The sequence below is a fragment of the Meriones unguiculatus genome, chromosome 15 (assembly GCF_030254825.1).
Source record: "Meriones unguiculatus strain TT.TT164.6M chromosome 15, Bangor_MerUng_6.1, whole genome shotgun sequence".
Taxonomy (NCBI): Eukaryota; Metazoa; Chordata; class Mammalia; order Rodentia; family Muridae; genus Meriones; species Meriones unguiculatus.
The window spans coordinates 77,854,760-77,873,944 of record NC_083362.1 but is presented as its reverse complement, the minus strand read 5'-3'; the positions used below and the strand labels follow the sequence as shown (position 1 = coordinate 77,873,944).

Genomic DNA, 19,185 nt, shown 5'->3' with positions numbered 1-19,185 from the left:
CCACTGGCCTACCCATCCAAAACCTCTCATCCATTTCTCTTTTATTTAACCTTTGCTTATTGAGCACCTTCTGTGGGAAGGCAGGCACCACTATGAGCAGGAGGTTTTGAATAGAGCCTCTGCTTTGGGGATCCCCTTAATGCACATTATAGCTGGGAGAGCCTGGCCCTAAATCCACATGTGGCACAGTTTTAGATGCTGATGAGTGTTGTGAAAGAAAAAGGGGAGCTGGAGAGGAGTGGTCACAGGGGCCAGACAGGATGCACTCCTGGTGAATGGTGTGTACCTGGCCCAGGCTCTTTCCCAGGCTAGAAAGTGAGACAGGAGCAGGACCCATCAGAGAAGCTGCACTGGTATGTGTACCAAAATAGTGTCAGAACAAGGCCCTGGGTAGAACTGCAACTCCTCCCTAAGATGCTTGCCTGTCATCCTTCCCATCCATCATGTTTTCTGTGGGCGGGCCCCATGGGCAGTGCCCAGGATTATGGTTGCTGAGAAATCTGTCTGTGTGTCCAGGTTGTGAAGGAGCTCCTGTCCCAGGGAGCTGACCCCAACTTGCCTTTGACCAAAGGCCTGGGCACTGCCCTGTGCGTTGTGTGTGACCTGGCCTATGAGCAACAGAGGACCACCGATAACAAGATTGCCCTGGTGAGGGGAAGCATGGGAGGATGCTGGGGAGGAGGTAGGAGGTTGGGTCCAGGGCGGGGTAGGCTGGGGCAGCCCAAGATCACGTCTGGACTAAAGTAGACTAAAGGACACAGCACCCAGACTCCACCTCCCAGTGCTTGGGAAATGAGGGCTTCCTGGAACCCAGGATATGTGACCTGTGTGAATGAAATGTGCCTTTAAAAAAAAGCAGACAGTAATTTGTGCCTTCCCCAATGCCTGAATTCATTTATATGAGGTGTTTTGGGTTTTGTTTGTGTGTTTGTTTTGGAGACAGTGTCTTGTTTGGTAGCTCCACCTAACCTCAAACTTACAATCTTATGCCCCAGCCTCCTAAGTACTGGAATTACAGCTGTCCAGCACACCCAGCTGGAATTTACTGACTGAAAGCCACATCTAGTCCACAAGCTGTCACTCACCACACCCTCCTGACTTCACCTGTCAGTCAACTGCAGCTGTCACAGTTTTACTGGGCTCTGGTCTTGACTATGAATGTTGACTTTCAGGTCACACAATACACAGGCTAAGTCACAGCTCAGCTAGTGTTTCAGGAGGTTGCTCTGAAGCAGTTGTGGCCCCTGGCATGCCAGCAGAGGTTGCTGCTGAGTTGGGTGAGCTGGATGTATTGAAAGGCTAGCTGACGTTCCACCTCGTGTATGTGCCGCCTTCTGTTCACGCCTCAGGAAGTAAAGCAGTGTCCTTACAGCTTGACCATTGCAATTTTGATGCTACCATGAGTATGAATGGAGTCAAAGAGGGCTCTCCAGTGAGTAGCATCTTAGGATGAGGCTAGAAGGCCAATCCTGTCTACCCTCTCTGTGTCTGACTTTATAATGTTATTATTAGCCCTGTGATTATCACAGTGGCATTATTTAACCTGCTATCACAAATAATAAGACACAGACACCTGTCAGATTTTGTAAGTGCCTTATTTACCTTGGGCGGGACAGATATTTCATCTATACTATATGTCTCATTATGTTCACCATCTCCCAACCCCCATCCAATGCCATCCATCTTAATCCTCCTCATCTGGTCTACCTTCTATCCATAATCCCATGGTACTTGCTTGTATTTTTTATCCGGGCCTTTTCACGCCATCATTGGAGCCCTTCTTCCCAGTTCACATGGTTTCTTTTCCATGCTAACCCATTGTGGCATCCTCCTTTCCCCCTCTTCCTGACTGACTGTCCTGTGATTCTTTTGTCCTTTCCAAGCCTTAGCTACGCCTACCCCATTCTGCCCTGCCAAGGTATGGGCCATTTAATCAGCCAGTCAGGTATGTCTTAGGCAGCTTTACAAAACAAACATAGATGTAGCCAGATCTTGAGGGCCAGCAACATGCATCAGACCAACCTCCAGTACCACTATGTAGAAGGCTAGGGACCATAACCCTTGTGGGCAGCTGTGCTCTCCTGCAAGGTGAATGTCCACACCACCTGGGAGCCATGCACCTCATGACATGGTCACATGTAGAGCTACCCTGCACAGTCCAGTATTGAAGGTGGCTTCTGTCACCCCCTCCAGTGGCCTGTGTGCTTGACAGATCCTGTGTTCTGCAGATTGATCGGCTCATCAGCTACGGGGCGGATGTTCTGAAGCCCGTGTTACTTACGCAAGGTGAAAGGATGGCAGTGGGCACGGCTGTGGACTATGGCTACTTCAGATTCTACCAGGTGTGGCTTCGTTCTGAGCAGGACCCTCTGAGACACGGCTTCTCTTGGGCAAGGCTAGGAGCCCACAGCCAAGCCTGTTCTTCCAGGGTGGGGGACTTCATGATGGTACACACAGGCCTTGGGCACCTGTGTGTGACTGTCTGTCTGTCTGTGTCCTCACAGTCACATTGCCAAGGAAGGAGAGGGAGCCTGCTCAACTCAGTCACTCTGCAGTATGGGTTGAGGGTGGTCTTGGATGTGCCTGGACGGAGAGTGGCATCCCCAAGGATCCACAGTGACCCTATGCTCTGTCACAGGACCGGAAGATTGCCCACTGTCCCTTCCATGCCTTGATGCCAGCAGAGCGGGAGATATTCATGGCCCGGAAAAGGTTGCTAGAATACATGGGTGTGCAGTTGCGGCGTGCCGTCCTCATCAAGGAGAGGCAGTTTGACATGAAGGCACTGTACCTGAGCAAGAGAGGTGGGTGAGGTTCGCCAGGGTGCACCCCCAGCTGTGCTCCCTTACATCTGTCCATACCCTCCCCCACTGACAAGGCCCCTGATGGTCTCACTCTCATAGTCACACAAAACCGAAACCTTCCCTGTACCAACTTTCCCACACGTGTTCTCTTGTCCACTCTACATTCCGGTTGCCCACCCTGTTTTCTACAAGTAGTTCCCAGCTACATGCTCGCACAGCCATCCCCACACCCAGTCTTACACATGGACTGCCACGCTTTCTCAGACACACAACCACCCTCCCACACACATTACTCACATTCCCGCCCTGTACCACGTTGGCACTCTACATTCATGCTCAAGAACCTACTCGGCGTACGCACACACATACACACGCACAGCTACTAACTGTTCCTGTGCCTCTGTCCCTGCCCACACATACTCACTTTCCCTGGCACAAATAGCCGTCCCATTTGGAAGTGGATGGAGAGTGTGGAGGCTGAGTTCTGGCTGGTGTGACTAACTAAAAGGGGATGCCTCTGTTCACATGCGACTCCCCCCATGGGGCCCAGGTTATGCCCTGGGTAGGGTACCACTGAGAATGCTGGGCCTCTGAGATCTCATCTGAGAAGATCTGACCACACAACCGTTCCTTTCCATCACTGAGTAGATCCCGAAGAGGGGCTGTCACCCATGGAGAGATTTGCTGTTCCTTGCTGTTGAGCCTTGGCACCACACTGAAAAGCAGTAAACTTTGACAAAGAAGCAGACTCCTTTTCAATAGCACCTAGACCAGTTCAGGCCCAGTGGCAAGATGGACCTGGGAAGGAGCTGATTCCCTGGTGTCAGGGGCTGAACTACAGGATGGCTTGCAACTGGAGAGAACTAGGAGAAATGAGGGCAGAGGAGCAGCCCTGAGTTCAAAGCAAGATTCAGGCGACTGGCCTTGAGGACCTCCCCCTCAAATAGCTGCAAAGTGATTGACTCACTCTGCTGAGTCCTAGGCACACTTCAGAAGCCAGCCCAGCAATGAAAGTGCTAATCACTATAGTCTATAGAAGATAATTCCCAAGAAATCCAAGTTCAGAGGAATCCAGAAACACTTTATAATGAAATGTCAGAAACCCAAAGGCCAGGAGAAAATCAGGATATCAAGAAAAAAAATGGCTTAATACTTTCAAGTGAGTACCAATAATTGATGTCTCATCAGACATTACCCTTCTTTTTGAAAACTATCTTTAATTTTTTGATGTGCATGATGGTATTGTCTGCATGTGTGTATGTGTACCACGAGTGTGCCTGCTGTCCAGATATGGTAGAAGAAGGTGGTGGTTCTCTTGGACCTGGAACTGCCATGTGGGTTCTGGCAACTGAACTTAGGCTCTCCAGAAGAGAAGCCAGTGCTCTTCACTACTGAGCCACAGCAACTACTTTTAGCTAAGGTTTTTTGTTGTTGTTGTTGTTTGTTTTTTTTTTTTTTTTTTTTTTTTTGTAGCTAGCAAAACTATCTTAAAAAAAAGAAGAAGGAGGTAAATGAAAAACGTTCCCAGACAAGAGCAGCTGAGAGTTGCCGACACCTGCCTGGGAAGTGTGAGAAGGGGCTCTGACTGGGAGGCAGGCAGCTGGATACAAGTCCCTCCTCCTCCTCTTACACGATAGACATAGACATAGACATAGCACTTGTAAAATAACAGATCTAGCAATAGCCTTTGATCTGGTAACCTGGTATCGTCTGCAGACCCAAGACAATCAAAACTTACGGAAAAAGTAAAAACAAAAACAAAACAAAAATGCAACACCCCACTATTTATTTCTGCAAGTGATTCAGGGATCGTGCAAGCGATAAGGGAATGATTAGTCAACAAAATCCATTAACTTCCATGCAAATAAGGTAGGGTCTTTCTTTGTCAGTGAAACCTCTCTGACTCTTTGGTGATTCTAAATCCTGCTGCTTGCCTATCACAATTAACAATCATGAGTTTACCCATTGTCAGCTTGACCTCTACACACATCACTTTATTTTAGTTTTATTATTACATTTAGCTCTCTCTCTCTCTCTCTCTCTCTCTCTGTATATGTATGTGTGTGTTAGGTAGTGAATGTGTGCTTTGTCACACATGTAAGGATCAAGAGAACTTTCAAGAATCAAGAATCTGTTCTCTCCTTTTACCATGTGGGTACCAGAGATTGAGCTCAGGTGGTCAGGCTTGGTGGAAAGTGCTTTTATACCTGCTGAGCCATCTCGTTGGTCCATACATCACTCTTAAATCACAGTACTCTACTTGCTGTCCCTAGAGTCACATTCTCATCTCATGACGAGTAAATGGGTGAACATTTCCGTTCTAAAAGAGTGGTGGTTTGAATGAAAATGGCCCCCATAGGCTCATGTGTTTGAATGCTTGATCACCAGTTGGTGAAGCCATTTGGGAAGAATTAGAGGGTACAGCCTTGCTAGAGGAGGTGTGGCAATGGGGCAGGCTTTGAGGTTTTCAAAAGTTCATTCCATTCCTAGGTAGCTCTCTGTTTCTCAGGCTTGTGGACCAGGATGTAAGCTCTCAGCTACAGTCCCAGCAACCATGCCTGCCTGCCTGATGCCATGTTCTCTGCCATGATGGTCATGGACCCTACCCCTCTGAAACTGTGAGCCCCAAATAAATTGTTGTATAGGTTGCCTTGGTCATGGTGTCTTACCAAAGCAATAGAAAAGCAACTAAGGCAGACAGCAAGAGAATATCAGACTGAAGTGAAATCAGACTGAAATCCCAACAAAGCAAATACCAAATCCTACAGCTCCAAGCCTAAACATGTGCGGATTTTCTAGAATCATATGGAATCACAGAAGCTTTTGATCGCCCTTGCTGCAGTTCCACCGTGGCACACACAGTTTCTCCTGTGCCAGCTCTGCTCGCCTCACTTTTTGCTCTCCCTCAATGTTGATCTGAATAACAACAGTGACCAGGGACCCTGGCACAGCCTGACGCCATGCTCTCTCCTGCCAAAGACGTTGCTGCATTATGAACTAATCTCCCCTCTTGAGACATGGGCAGAATGAAGCCAGATTCTTTGTCAGAAAGCTTCATGGACTGAGACCGCACTGGCCATGTTTCTTTTAGGCATTCTGCCTTTTCAAACTTCCACCAGAACTGCCCAGTGAGCTCTGTTTAGAGCAGTCTTGAACTTGGCTATCCCCGAGCTCCAAACTCTTCTACCTTCCTTCCCCACTCCAGTTCCCCCACAAGACCAGATTTGTCATAGCACCAGCCTCACTCCTCTGCACCAATTTTCTGGTTTAGTTCCTTTTCTGGTTATAATGCCAAAACACCTAACACCTGCAACTTAAGTATTTGTTTTGGTTCACAGTGTAAGAGGGAAGTCGTGGTTAGAGGGACATGAAGTGACTGGTCATCTTGTGTCCTCTGCCCAGTAGCAGAGGACGACGAATGCCGGTGCTCAGAGCATGTCCCTGTTTTATCTACTCTGGGCTCCTCCTGTCCCACAGGGCAGCGCCACCTATAATTCAGGGTTGGTCGAGCCGTGTCAGTTAAGCCCTCACTGACATGCTCAGAGGTATTGTCTCCTAGGTGATTTTTAAATCCCACCAAGCTGACGAGTCTAACTATCACTGCAGACCACACTAAACCAGGTTTTTCTAAGCAAGTTGCAACTGGCCTCTGAGAAAGAACAAGGAAAAATAATCAGGACTTCAGAGAAAAACAGAAAGTCGTCAGGGCATCTCCTTCAGAGGGTCTGTGAACAGGGCAAGGGTGCCTGGTAGCCTTAAGTGGTGCAAATCTTGGAAGTGGGTGGTGAAGATGGGACCTAGTTAGGGCCTGTGGGTGGGTAAACTCTACGGAAGTGCAGATGATGGCCAATGGAGAGAGCCCCTCTGTGAGCTGCAGCAACCCCCCTCCTAGTCACTGACTCCCAGATGTTGACTCCTATCTCTCTGCAGCGGAGCTGTCCGCCTCTCACAGGCTGAAGAAGAGAAGTTCCAGCCTGAGTAAGAGCGCAGCCATGGAAAAGCAGCAGTAAGTGCTGTGGGCTCTGGCCTACGACCCCTGCAGGGCCCCCTTCTCTCGAGCAGCACCAGCAGCGTAGCCTTGGCCAGGCTTCTCAACTCACAGGCACAGGTTCCCGCCACAATGAGGCTCAAACATGGAGTCTCAGGATTTAGTGAGCTGGGTTGTCTGGGTGTCATCTGGGTGGTCTACAGCCCAGCCCAGCTCAGCCACTGTCCTCCTCCCCCCTCCCCCACCAAGTCCCTGCCATCTTCTTGCAGAAAGCTTCTGTGACACAGGATTCACTTGTATACCCTCTGGGAAGAACCCATGCATTCTTGGTGACATCAGCCCCACTATTCCTGAGGGACAGGGCAGGGATAAAGAAGGGTGATGGGGGGCATCTCCTCTGGAAATGAAGTTTTGTGTTTTGAGTCTTACCCTAAACAGCTCTGAAGTCTGTCCTCAGGTAGCTAGCTCATTCTGGCAGTGCTACTCACAACCCATTTCCCTGGGACTTTAAACTGCCTCCAGTTGCCATGTTGAACTGTTTGAGCAGCCTTTTTGTGGCTGGATCTATATTAACTGTTCAGAATAACCATGTGGAGAGCACAGTGGGTAGAGACAATGGGTCTGTTGATATGTGATGGCTGCCCTGATGGGGCATGAATGTCTCAGGATCTCAGGTGTGGGCACAGACCTGACCTGGGGATTCTGTTACAGCCTTCCCTTTTACAAGTTTTGCTACCAATGTGGTCGCTCCATTGGGGTCCGCCTCACACCCTGTCCTCGCTGCTATGGGATCCTGACCTGCAGCAAGTACTGTAAGACGAAGGCCTGGACCGACTTCCATAAAAAGGACTGCAATGACATCATGAACCTAAGTAGGTTGGGTACCATGTTGGAGAGTACTGGTAAAGGGCCTACTGCTTCCCAGGACAAAGGTGCAAGCCCCAGGAGTGGGTAGGGAAGAGAGTCACCATCTCCCTTGAAAGTGCTTCAGTTTCATATTTTTCCAGAACTTACAAGTGGGACTGTGTAGGTGGTTTGTGTGTGTGTGTGTGTGTGTGTGTGTGTGTGTGTGTGTGTGTGTGTCTGGGAAGGGGTCGGGTGGGGACAAATACACCAGGGGGGCCAGGGGCTCATCCTGGCCCTTCTTCACCTGTCACTAAGCATGGCCACTCCCTGGAAAGTTGGGTGTGTCACTTCCTTGCAGAGCTGGGACATGGGTGCCTGGGGGTTTTGCTATCCATAGGCCTCTGCTAGAACCATTCATCACAAGACACTTAACATCTGGGATGCTTCTGAGCACCTGTCAGGCAGTCCTGCTTAGGATTTCTAGCCATGTGGGTCTCAACAGTTGTCTGCTTCTGTACTGACCTCCCTGCTCCTTCTCCTCCATTCTTCCTCTCCCTGGGCTTACTGGGGTGGTGAAAGGCTTGGGGGATCTGGGACATCATCCACTACCTGGGAGGAGGCACCTGCCAAGCCATTAGCTCTTGGGACAGGGCTGGGGAGTTGCCTTTGAAGGGTATCATTGCCGGACTTCCTCTTGCTGCAGGCAGCACTTGCAAGTCACTCATAGGGAGGGTTGACTGCAGGCCATCTCTGGGTGAGGTAGAGTGGGGCTGCACAGGAGAGGGCATTTTGGTCTAGGTGGCAAGGCTTGGTGGTCGCTGCTCCTGGGTCTGGCCTTCTACTCCCGGAGTCTTTGCTCAAACAGTTGAACCTCTATATTCCTCCCCATGCCTCCTCTACACTCCTGCCCATGCCTCCTCTTATCCACCCAGTTTCCCGCTCGGACGAAACATCCTGGAGGGTGGCATAACCTCTGTGAGGGGAGGACGATTGGTGCTGAGCTTGGGGAAGTGGCCTCAGGCAAGAAGTGTCTGCGATACTGCTGCACGTCAGTCTCGTCCTCCTGACCTGGCAATAAAGTGACTATGGTGTGTTCTCAAGTCTGTGCCCTGCTCTGCCACTACCTGGGCCAAGCCCTGGAATCCCTGTCCATGCTAGCTATGTCTACATTGTTGGTCTCTCATAGGGCCTGGGCTGGGCTGGGCTCTGTAGAAGGGCTGGTAGACAGGCAGGCCAAGGGACCATGCTAAAGAACTGACTGCAGGACAGTGGCAGCTCTGACTCGTGCTGGCACTGGCTTTCCCAGTTGTAGGTATCTCCTGACCCAAGAAACTAATTCTCTGCTATCAAGGTTCCTTCTATTGATTCCAGCTCCCGGTGGGGTCCAGGCTGCTCTTGCAGTGCGTTAGTTGCCTCATGTGCACTGGGTTTCTTCTGGGGCCACAGTGGAAGTAAAAGTCACAGGGACTGATGAGGCCGAAGGACAGGGATGGAGCAAGGTCACTGGCCAAGGGTGCCAAGTCTGCCCCAGAGAATCAGGCTTTCACAGTGCGAGGGAAACAGGAAGTGAGGACTACAGCATTCCACATTTGCCTGAAGGTGGACAGGCCTAAGGGCATCTGGGCAGAGAGCAGAGTGGATTAGGTATAGGACTGGGGAAGGGGTGAAAAAGGGGTACTAGAGCCCGTGAGGCTCAGCAAGGACCCCAGCCAGGAAGCCCTTCTCCCAACAGCAGCACAGCAATATTGCTGCCTGGCTTTTGGTTTCTGCTCCAAGGTGGAGATTCACAGAGGTGGCAGGCAAGACCTATGGACAGAGCAACAAGCTGTTGCTTATGGAAATCAGCCATAGGTGGCTTTCCAAGAGGGGCTCCTGACAGGCAGGGAGTGGAGCTTTGTCCTCTAGCACTGATCAGTTGTCATGGGTGACCTAACTCCTTGCTCCAGATGGCTAGTGCTGGTGGGGGCCTAGGAATTGGGGTGCTGTGGCTTATGTTAACATCTGGGTTCGTGAGCATTCCACACCATCGGTTAGCAAGGAAGGTTCCACATTTCCATATGTAAAACAAAAGCAGGCAAAGGAAAATGCCTATTACCTGATACCACACAGGGCTGTCACCTCGTGTCCCCTTCCAAATGGGGCCACACCTTTCCAGACACACAGATGTGGGGACCAGCCAGACACATACACCCACATATCTGAGGAGTATGGGTGATACCCATTTGTCCTGCAACATTTTTTCATCAAATGTTTTACTCTATATAAATAGGTGCTAATTAAAATAGGTGCTAATTGTGTTTTGCCTGCATATGTCTATATAGATCACATGCATGGCTGATGCCTGTGGAAGGCAGGAGAGGGCAATATATCTCCGGAACCTGGAGTTGCAGATGGTTGTAAGCCGCTATATGACTGGGAATTGAACCCAGGTCCTCTGGAAGGGCTCTAACCACTGAGCCATTTTTTCCCCAGCTACCCCGTAATGATTTAAAGGAAGATAATACTGACAATCATATTAATATCAGTGTTCATTCAGAACATTTTGGGGGCTATATTTCCATTTTAATCTGTACATGCAAAAACAGCCCTCTAGGATACCTTGCGCGCGCGCGCGCACACACACACACACACACACACCCTTTACTGATTTCTGCCTGAAACATGACAGTTAATGAGATCTAAAGCTAATTTTCTAATGTGCTGGTCTCGCAATTTCAAAATCAGTGTGTGACCAGTGTTGCTGTGGCCCAAGCACCAGACTGTTACTCAGGCCGTTTTGTCCTTCAGTCTACAAAGGGTCATACACACATCAGGCTTTTATCCCTTCTGTTGGTTTCCCTCTGTTGATTTCCCTGTGTTCTAGATTACACTCTCAGAGGTTATGTTGGCCCAAAAGAGGTGAGCGTCACAGTGACCTTGTGTGACATCTGTGTTGGCATGGCTATGTTCTTTCACCTTCTCACGCTCTCTGATATGGAGGCTTCTGTGCGGTGACTCCTCTTCTTTCTCACCTGTGAAGCAGCTTCTTGCAGCCTGAGCTGCACCACCCCAAAGCTTCTATGGTGTTCAGATCTGTCTATCCCTGACAGGCTGAAGGAGCGGTTTCCAGATGGGGCTGCAATTAGCCCAGGTGACCATAGCTAGTTTAGCATGTCACTGTTTGATGGACCTAGAACTGAAGGGTTTTGGGTCTTCCCCAAGATGGACAGTGCTAGCTGGTATTGGTGTCTCTCCCTGTGCACTGCGGTTGAGCCCTGCTAAGCTCTGCAGCCTCAGCCTGCAGTGTTGTGACACTTTCTGTCTGCTGGACAAGCCAACTCATTTCTCCCAGAAGCCCTTTCAGATAGATTGTGGGTGTGGACGTTAAACCCAATTATCTTGTTGGGACTTTGCAGTTGATATCAATGAGAGGCAGTGGGGGCCCTCGAAGTGCTGAGACCTTCAGGTTGGATGTGAGGCTGTGCTTCCATCATTTTCTCTCTTGTGGATAGCTCCTCTCTGGTTTCCATACCACATCTTACCCACGGGAGTCAGCTTATCTCTTCCTTCAAAAGCAAAGCTCAGTGAAGCCCTGTTTCCTGCCCACTCCTCCCCCCCCCCCAAGCCTGTGAAAGATGTTTCTGGCTTCTCTGTCCACTCCTCGAAAGACTCCTTGCTGCTCCGAGGCTTAGGGGCCTCCCTGCCATTGCAGCACATGCCTGTCTTTAGCTCCACACAGACATGCTGGCCCCTGGTGCCTCCCTGCAATGCCCACCTCCACTGAGTACCTTTCCTGCTAGCTGCAGGCTCAGAGCTGCATGGTCTCCTCTGGATCAACTCTTGTGAGCCCTCACCCTCTGGGACAGGAAGGTCTGATCCCTATGTCTCAGGGACCCACATTCCAGAACATCTAGTTACAATTGCTTTGTGATGGTGGGAAGAAGAACCGAGGGCAAACGGGGGTGGGTAGGGCACCACATACATGGTTGGGATTGCTCATTAGAGCTAGGAGGAGCGTTATGGCTTTGGGTCATATATTCTAGGAAACCTCTCTTAGCTGGGAAAGCTGTCTCTCGGAAGAAGAGGCAAGATGCTAGGGCAGGGCTGGGGCTGGAAATCAGGAGGAATTTTACCTATGCTCTTCCCAGGAGCAACCCCTCCCTCTCTTCCCAGGGCCTTGGCAACCCCTGCAGAGCAGTTATCTTTCCCATGGGATCAGGTTCACTTGCACTTCAGAGCAGCTGCAGGCCTCAACTGTCACGCCAAGAAACAAGAGAAAAAGTGAGAAAGTTTTAAAGTGGCCACGTCTCATGCCACTGCTGCTCCTGCCTGCAGGGAAGGGAGGTGACACTCAAAGCTGGCCCTCAGAGTAGAACCTCCTCCCTCCTTGTCCACAGTAGGGCTGCTGCCCCAGTGCTGTTGGGCAATCTGTGGATATATAGTGGGCATTCTGGGGCAGTTGGCCTGTAAGAGCTGTGGGGTCACTCGGGAACATATAGAACAGAAGCAGGAGAGGCCTGCACATAGCCAGATGGAGGGAGAGGCCTTTTCTCCCACACACCTGCTGTCCACTGGACTTTAACCCACTCTTCCCTAAGAGCAAGTCCAAGCACTTGCTCATCCCAGCATCTAAGAACCCATCCGTGGCTCCTGCCACCAGCACTCTTTCTGTCTTAGGGGCCTTATGCATAATATTGAGGCAATTGGCTGAACGTTCTGTGCTGTCCCAAGGTAGGGGTGGGACAGTAGGGGCAGTAAAGCTGCCTCAAGCCCCAACAGCTACTCTGTTCTGTCTCTGGTGATCCTAGCTGCCAGTGCCGTGGCTACTTATCTGCTGAGCCTCCACCTTGAATCTGCATCCCATCCCTGCTGGGATGTGTGTTCATTCACTTGTTCTAAGGTCGGCACTTTCAGGCAGCCCTTGGGTAGTCACACCTTACCTGGAGCTGGGGGAGCGGGGTTACTGAGCTGGTGCAGCAGGGCCACAGGGTCCAGCTTCCTTACAAAGTGCATGTGCCTCCATCAGGCACCCCGAAGTCAGAGAAGGTGGTAGGGATTTCCAGGAGCTGAGGGAAGCAGAAACAGCCTCTGTGGCTGGAAACACAGGCCTGTCTTCCGGCTGCTCCTGACCTGCTGCCTGGAAGGTTGAATGTGTAAAGGACACAGTGTACACCCAAGTGGTTACAACTCTGGTCCAGCCCATGTAGTCCCATTCCTGGAGCACATGGGGGTCAGCCGGGCTGGTGAGAGAATGACAGAGGGGTCAGAGACTGGCATACTTGATGATGCTGAGGCACCTAGGAACTCTCCTAAGGGGGCTGGAGGAGAGGAGGAGCCGTTTCTCTGGAGACCCGTTTTCCCTTTCCCCATAGGTTCTTAGGCCACCCTCCAGGTGCCAATGCCTGTGGGGCCCAGTATCATCCCTCCAGAACCCCTTCTCAGAGCTCACCTGGAATTTGGGGTTCTCTTTTAGGTTAGACTCAGCTGCCCTACTCTTTCTGTGTAGGTAAAAAGGTACCTTGCCTTCCACCTGAGCCCTCGGAGGCCTGCAGGGAACGAGGCTGAAGCAAGGAGGCAGGATGGTGAGGCATGGGGTGTGGCAAGTGATCAATGCCTTTAGAGAACACTTGAACTCAGGTCAGTGTGGGACACGAAGACAGCGCTCTAGCAGGAAGAGCCAGGAATGTGATGTGTGTATGTACGCATGCATCACGCATACATGTATGTGATGGCTTAGGCCAGCAAGCAGTATAGAGGCAGGTTGTGTCTGAGGGGCTCTGAGAGAGGCAAGACCTGGTAGGTTATGGACATGGAGGGATTACGGCTCCACATGGACCAGGAAGTCAACAGGGCTAACAAGGGAGGGCAGGGTCTGGGAGATGGGGCCAGAGTCTGGCCGTAGAGCAGCAAGGATGGGTACTTCTTCTCAACCCCCTGCCATACCCGGGCTTTTGGGAGAGTGAGCTGCTGCCAGGGTCCAGGCCAGGTCGCCATCCAGAGCTTGGGAGTAGAGACAGAGGAGATGTGGATGGACCTGAGAGGGTCTGAATGGCAACAGAGAGGGTAGCTTGGGTTGTGATAGGAGATGGAAGCCTAGATCACAGGCACCAGGGTTCCCTGTGGAAGCCTGGGGACTCCAGTGTTCTCTGGAGATGGAGCAGTAGGTAACCAGGGTCTGTGCTACAGGCAGTGTGGTTGAGGCCTGGCTCTGGTTCCCCCTCTAGTTTGTTTCATTAAAGTCCAGGAAAGCCATCCAGTCCCCTGTTATTCCCCAGACCCTGGCTTCCCGTGACTGTGGAGCCCGCAGGCCTCTGCAGGCCACGCTGCCTAGTGGAGGGCCACACAATTCCCCCCTTCCCCCCCCCCCCCGCATCATCCTAGCCTTGTTGAGTAGCTGGACGTATATGCTAGAGCACATTTCTTGGCCCTCGTGTATTCTTAGCCATGTCTGATCTTAGGTGTTAATGTTTAGCTTTGTAACAGTTTTAAATAGAAAAAACTCCACACCTCCATATTCTTTATTCAAAGATATTCCTTTGTCTCTCAAGGGTCTTGTGAATTTCATATGAAATTTCATATGAATTTTAGGATTGTTCTATGAAAGATAGTATTAGGATTTTGATAGAGATTACATTGAATCTGTAGATTGTTTTGAATGGTATCAGCATTTTAGCAGTGTTAATTTTCTCAACCCAGATCATGGTATATTCTTTTATTTACTTATATTTATTTACTTTATATATATTATTTACTTATATTTACTTATATTCTTTTATTTATTTACTTTTTAAACTTGTCAATTTTTTAAATTCCCAGTTTTTCATATCTTGGTTATATTTATTTATATTTATATAGACTTTACTTTTTAATGTTACTACAGATGAGATTGTGTTCCTAGCTCTTTCCCTTCTTCTCTGTCTTTCCCCTCCAACTTTTTTCTTTTTCTCTCTATCCCACAACCTTGTGAATTTTGCAAGCTCCTCATATTACCAATATCTAATTTCATACCAGTGTGGTTAGAAAAGATATTGGTAACATTTTAATCAGTGCTTTGCTCTAGAGATGTCCATAGCCCAAGACACACATTCATTTCCCTGTTGTAGTCTCCTGGCCTTTTGAGTAGATGGCCATATATGCTTGAGAGCATTTCTGCTGGGTATGGACTCATCTGTGTGCATATTACCACACTTCCTTGGTCCTTAATACTTTTCAAGTTTGTTGTTTCTTTGTCCTGTCTGGATTAGATCACAGAATGTGGGATGCAGAAGTTACTGTTTACATTCCCCTCAGATCTGCCAGTGTCTGTTGCGTATTTAATGCACTGATATTAGGTGCACGTTTACGTAACAATTGCTATTATCTGCTCATGAATTGCCGTCTTGTGATCCTATGCTGACCTTGCGGTTCGGACTGCAAGTCTGTGTGGTTGACAGAGACACCTCTATTGCTGTCTTTCAGTTAGTATTCACATGGGACATATTTTGAAATTCCTTCTCTTTCAGCCCATATATGCTCTTAAATACCTTTCTATTGCCATGAGAAAACAACATGACCAAAGCAACTTGTAGAAGAAAGCATTTCTGGGGGCTCACAGTTCACAAGGCAGAGAGAAAAGCCAAAGCCCACTGGTGACACACCTCTGCCAACCCTTCCTGAACAGCTCTACCAGCTGGGGTCAGAGCAGTCAAACATGAGCCTGTAGGTGCCATTCTCATTCCCACAATGGTGGAGTACATTTCACACACAGTGTGTTGCTGGATCCTTCTGACCCACCCTCATTGGCCTTGCTGTGTTCCCTATGCTGGCTTCAGAACTCCTGGTGCTCCTGCCTTTGCCTCCCAAGCACTGAGAAGAGTTAAATTTTTTGTGTAACTATTTTGTGGCTCATAACTGGAGTACTGAATTTACATAATTTCCACTGCCCCCACTCTTCCAAGTCCTTTCATGTCCTCCACCCTCTCAATTTCATGACCTCTTTTTAAACTATTAATGTTCACTCTCTTTCTCTCTCACACACACACAACCTACTGAGTCCATTTAATGTTTTACACACACACACACACACACACCACACACATACACACACACACACACACACATTTTGGGCTGACTACCTGGCATTGGATAACCTATCCCTTTCTCAGAGGTCTTTAATTGCCTATATTTCTTAATCTAGGTGTGGTAGTCCTTGAGATTTCCTCCATCCATATCAACACGCCGACTGCTTGTCACTGTGAGATCTTGTTTCAGTGACCATAGTTTTGAGATTTCATGGGTGCAGCTTCCCTGATGTGTCAGAAGGCACTATTTTACAGCATATGTTCAGGTCCTCTGGCTCTTAAAATATTTCTGTTCCCTCTTCTGCAATGTTCCCTGAGCCTTATATTCTATTTTACATTATAGTGACCTTTCAGTTGCAAAAGTTACATTGTTATTCCCCACTGAATTTTATGCTAGTGTTTTTATATTGTGCATCCATTAGCAAACCATTGCAGCTACACTAAGAAAAATACTTTTGCCTGTTTCCACTCTAGGTGAGACATTTGAGTTCTGGGCTCAGCTGTGCGCTTCCTTCCCTCTAGAGTGGCACAGTTTCATGCTTTCACATTGCTAGTTGGTATCAAGTCAACATGAAGAGTTCCCACTGACATTTTTGGTTAGGCAGGCATAGACATGATACCTGGGAATTTCATCTCACTTAGTCTGTGAATATATTTTGCATTCATTTCTGGATGGCAACTTTTCTAAGCATAGTGTTTTTGGTTGAAAGGTTTTTTTTCCTTCCTTTCTTTTCTTTTCTTTTTTTTCCTTTCAGAACTTTGGTAAAAATTCTGATACACACACACAGGCTTCGTTATATGTGATGGCTTTTCCTATTGACTTTACAATTCCTCAGCTCTGACTTTTCTGGTTATGTCTCAGGCATTCATTTTCAGGTCGATCTTGCTTGTAATCCTTTCAGCTCTAGATAATCTACCCATACCAAGATTTGGATAATTTTTTAGCTGTTATGCCTTTAAGTAAGTCTGAGTTACTTCCTCCTCTTCTGGGACTTGCCTAATTAGTGTGTGAGAGAGATCACCCACCAAGGGTTATCCTAACCTTACAGCTCCCATTTACCCCCTTTCTGTCTGTCAACACCTTTGACAATTTTGGTTCGCCTGTGCTCTGGTTCCCAGGGTGCTGGTCCTGGTGGCAAGCTGTTTGCCATGTTGTGATTTACAAATCTCAGCTCACCTCTCCAGAGATTTTTGGCTTCTCTTTCTCTGAGAGCATCTCACTGCTTCTCTGTGGGTGAGCCCTCCAGATCCCTTACATTTGCTCTTTATACATGGTTACCAGCCACTGACTCTTCATGGGAGCTTCATGGGAAAGAGCTTAAGCTTTCCTGGTCTCTCCTGAGCAGCTTAACCTTGTTGCTCCATGGTGTTTGGTCATAGGTACCACTGACTATGAAACATTCACACCATTTTCATGTTTGTGTGGAAAGGGGTTCAATGTTAGCAGTCTGTGTTCCTGCAACCTGTTCCAATTCATAGTTTATAACATTTCATCACACAAGTTGGTTGGGCTGATTGCATAGGCTGATGGATGCTTCCTGTTCTGAGGGCTTACGCACTTTGGGCTGGATCACAGGTGCTATGTTGATTGAGCTTAGAAGCAGGTCTGTGTTGAAAGTAGGCAGTGTTCAGTCACTAAAGTCTTACCCTCTGGGGCAATTCACTTGTTCCTGAGTTATGTGTACACGGGGTACTCCTCATCTAGGAGAAGTTCCTATACAGAGAGAAAGCCTGCTGGCAATGACTGCCCCCATTCCTCACCCAGCAGCCACTGTATCTCGGCCAAGCATCTTGCAAGCTCTGCAGCTTTGCTATCTGGATTCCTAGCACCCCACCAACCCACCCAGTGTCACCTTGCTGGCTGTTTTTCTTTGATGGCTGGGAGTGTAGAGGCATTGAGTGGGTGAGTATGGCTGAGTGAGATGGCTGGGAGTGTAGAGGCATTGAGTGAGTGAGTATGGCTGAGTGAGATGGCTGGGAGTGTAGAGGCATTGAGTGGGTGAGTATGGCTGAGTGAGATGGCTGGGAGTGTAGAGGCATTGAGTGGGTGAGTATGGCTGAGTGCACGTGTGGGGCTAAAAGCCCCACACTAGTCTGCAGGACTGCCTGCGGGGGTGTGGATTGCTCAGGGGGGAGCTGGCTGTTCAGGATACCTCTGCCTTCCTGAGTTCCTTGTTGGGTACCTGTTTCATGTGTTCTCCTTCTCCTGGCAGGGAATAAATGGCTCCACGGCGAGAGGAGTGGAAGTGGGTATTCAGGTGAAAGAGAACTTGAACCAGAATCAGAACCAGAGCCAGAATGAAGTGTCCACGTGTGTCGAACTCACAAAGAACTTGAACAAGAACCAGAACGAGGTGTCCATGTGTGTCAAAATCACAAAGAACGTGAGTGAGAAGCAGCAGATGAACCAGGTGTCTGTGTATCCAGCTCAAAAGAACCCGAAGCTGAAGAGCCAGGTGTCCACAAAAACAAACAGATCAGAGACCCTGCTGGAGTGCACGACATGGCACCCCATTTGCAGTCACCGTGAGCGCCTGGTGGCCCAGCTCTCCCCGGGGCTCTACGGAGGGGCCTCGGCCTCACTCCACGCTGTCTATCCCGGCCACCCGAGAGGGGACTGCACCACTTCTCTCTCCCAGGGAAGAATCTGGGCCACCTGGCACCAGGGCTTCCCAGGAGGTGGAGAGTGAGGACGCAGTTGCCACCCTGAGCCTGGGGCACTGCAGATATCCTTGATGGAATCAAATACCCAGCAGGAGCTATGCCCTTTGGAAGGGCCTCACTCCTGAGATCTGTCTGGAGGTTTTCCTTGCATGTGTGGCCCAGCAGCATGTGGGGTGGGGCTCTGCTTCCTGTGCTTACATTGGACCCATTGGATGCAATACTGTAAAATGTACTTAGGCAGCAGTGTGGGTCAAAACTCCCCAATAAAGCAGACATGCCACACCTGGCTGAGCAGGGAGTCTTTGAGTCTGCCTACTGAGCTTTCTAGCCATGGAGGCAGGCACTGTGTGCTTTACAAAGGGACAGGCCAGCTCCTTGAGGTGAGGATGAGCTAGCCCTAAATGCCTTAAGCTACTTAGAAGCTGCATGCAGATAGAGGACAGCTTGGGAGAAGACTGGAGTGTCAGGACATCCCTGGTCTCTACACTGCTCTCCTGGGTACCTCTGAGGCACCCTGGTAGGAATGAGAACCTTCCTATGGGTAAGGCAATGACATGTGCATTGAGGTGGGTTAAAGAGGTGCAGCCAGCACAGGCTGGTTGGTCTTGGTATCCTGGCCTCTCCCCCCATGAACTCTGGCATGTTCAGTTGGCAAAGACTGGCCTCTTCTCAGGCGGACTTGCAGATGGTCAATAGTTGCCACCACATGGAAACCCTAGGACCTTGCCATAGGCACAGTCCAGGCTCAAGCCCCTTCCAATACGCCCCCATCTGCCCTCTGCTGTGTGCATGCCATCCTCACACGTATGCACGTGCAGTCCCACCACGGTTACAGAAGGTCACA

General features: G+C 49.4%; 1 protein-coding gene across 1 annotated transcript in view; it reads left to right on the top strand.

Moving 5' to 3' along the window:
* Ankmy1 (ankyrin repeat and MYND domain containing 1) overlaps nt 1-18,632 on the top strand; it is a 41,332-nt gene extending 22,700 nt beyond the window's left edge. The window contains exons 12-17 of the mRNA XM_060368880.1: nt 517-648; nt 2,229-2,342; nt 2,639-2,804; nt 6,735-6,810; nt 7,504-7,664; nt 17,891-18,632. Coding sequence (XP_060224863.1) covers nt 517-648; nt 2,229-2,342; nt 2,639-2,804; nt 6,735-6,810; nt 7,504-7,664; nt 17,891-17,979 — 738 coding nt within the window. The 3' untranslated portion in view covers nt 17,980-18,632. The remainder of the gene's footprint in view (nt 1-516; nt 649-2,228; nt 2,343-2,638; nt 2,805-6,734; nt 6,811-7,503; nt 7,665-17,890) is intronic.
* The last annotated feature ends 553 nt before the right edge of the window (nt 18,633-19,185 follow it).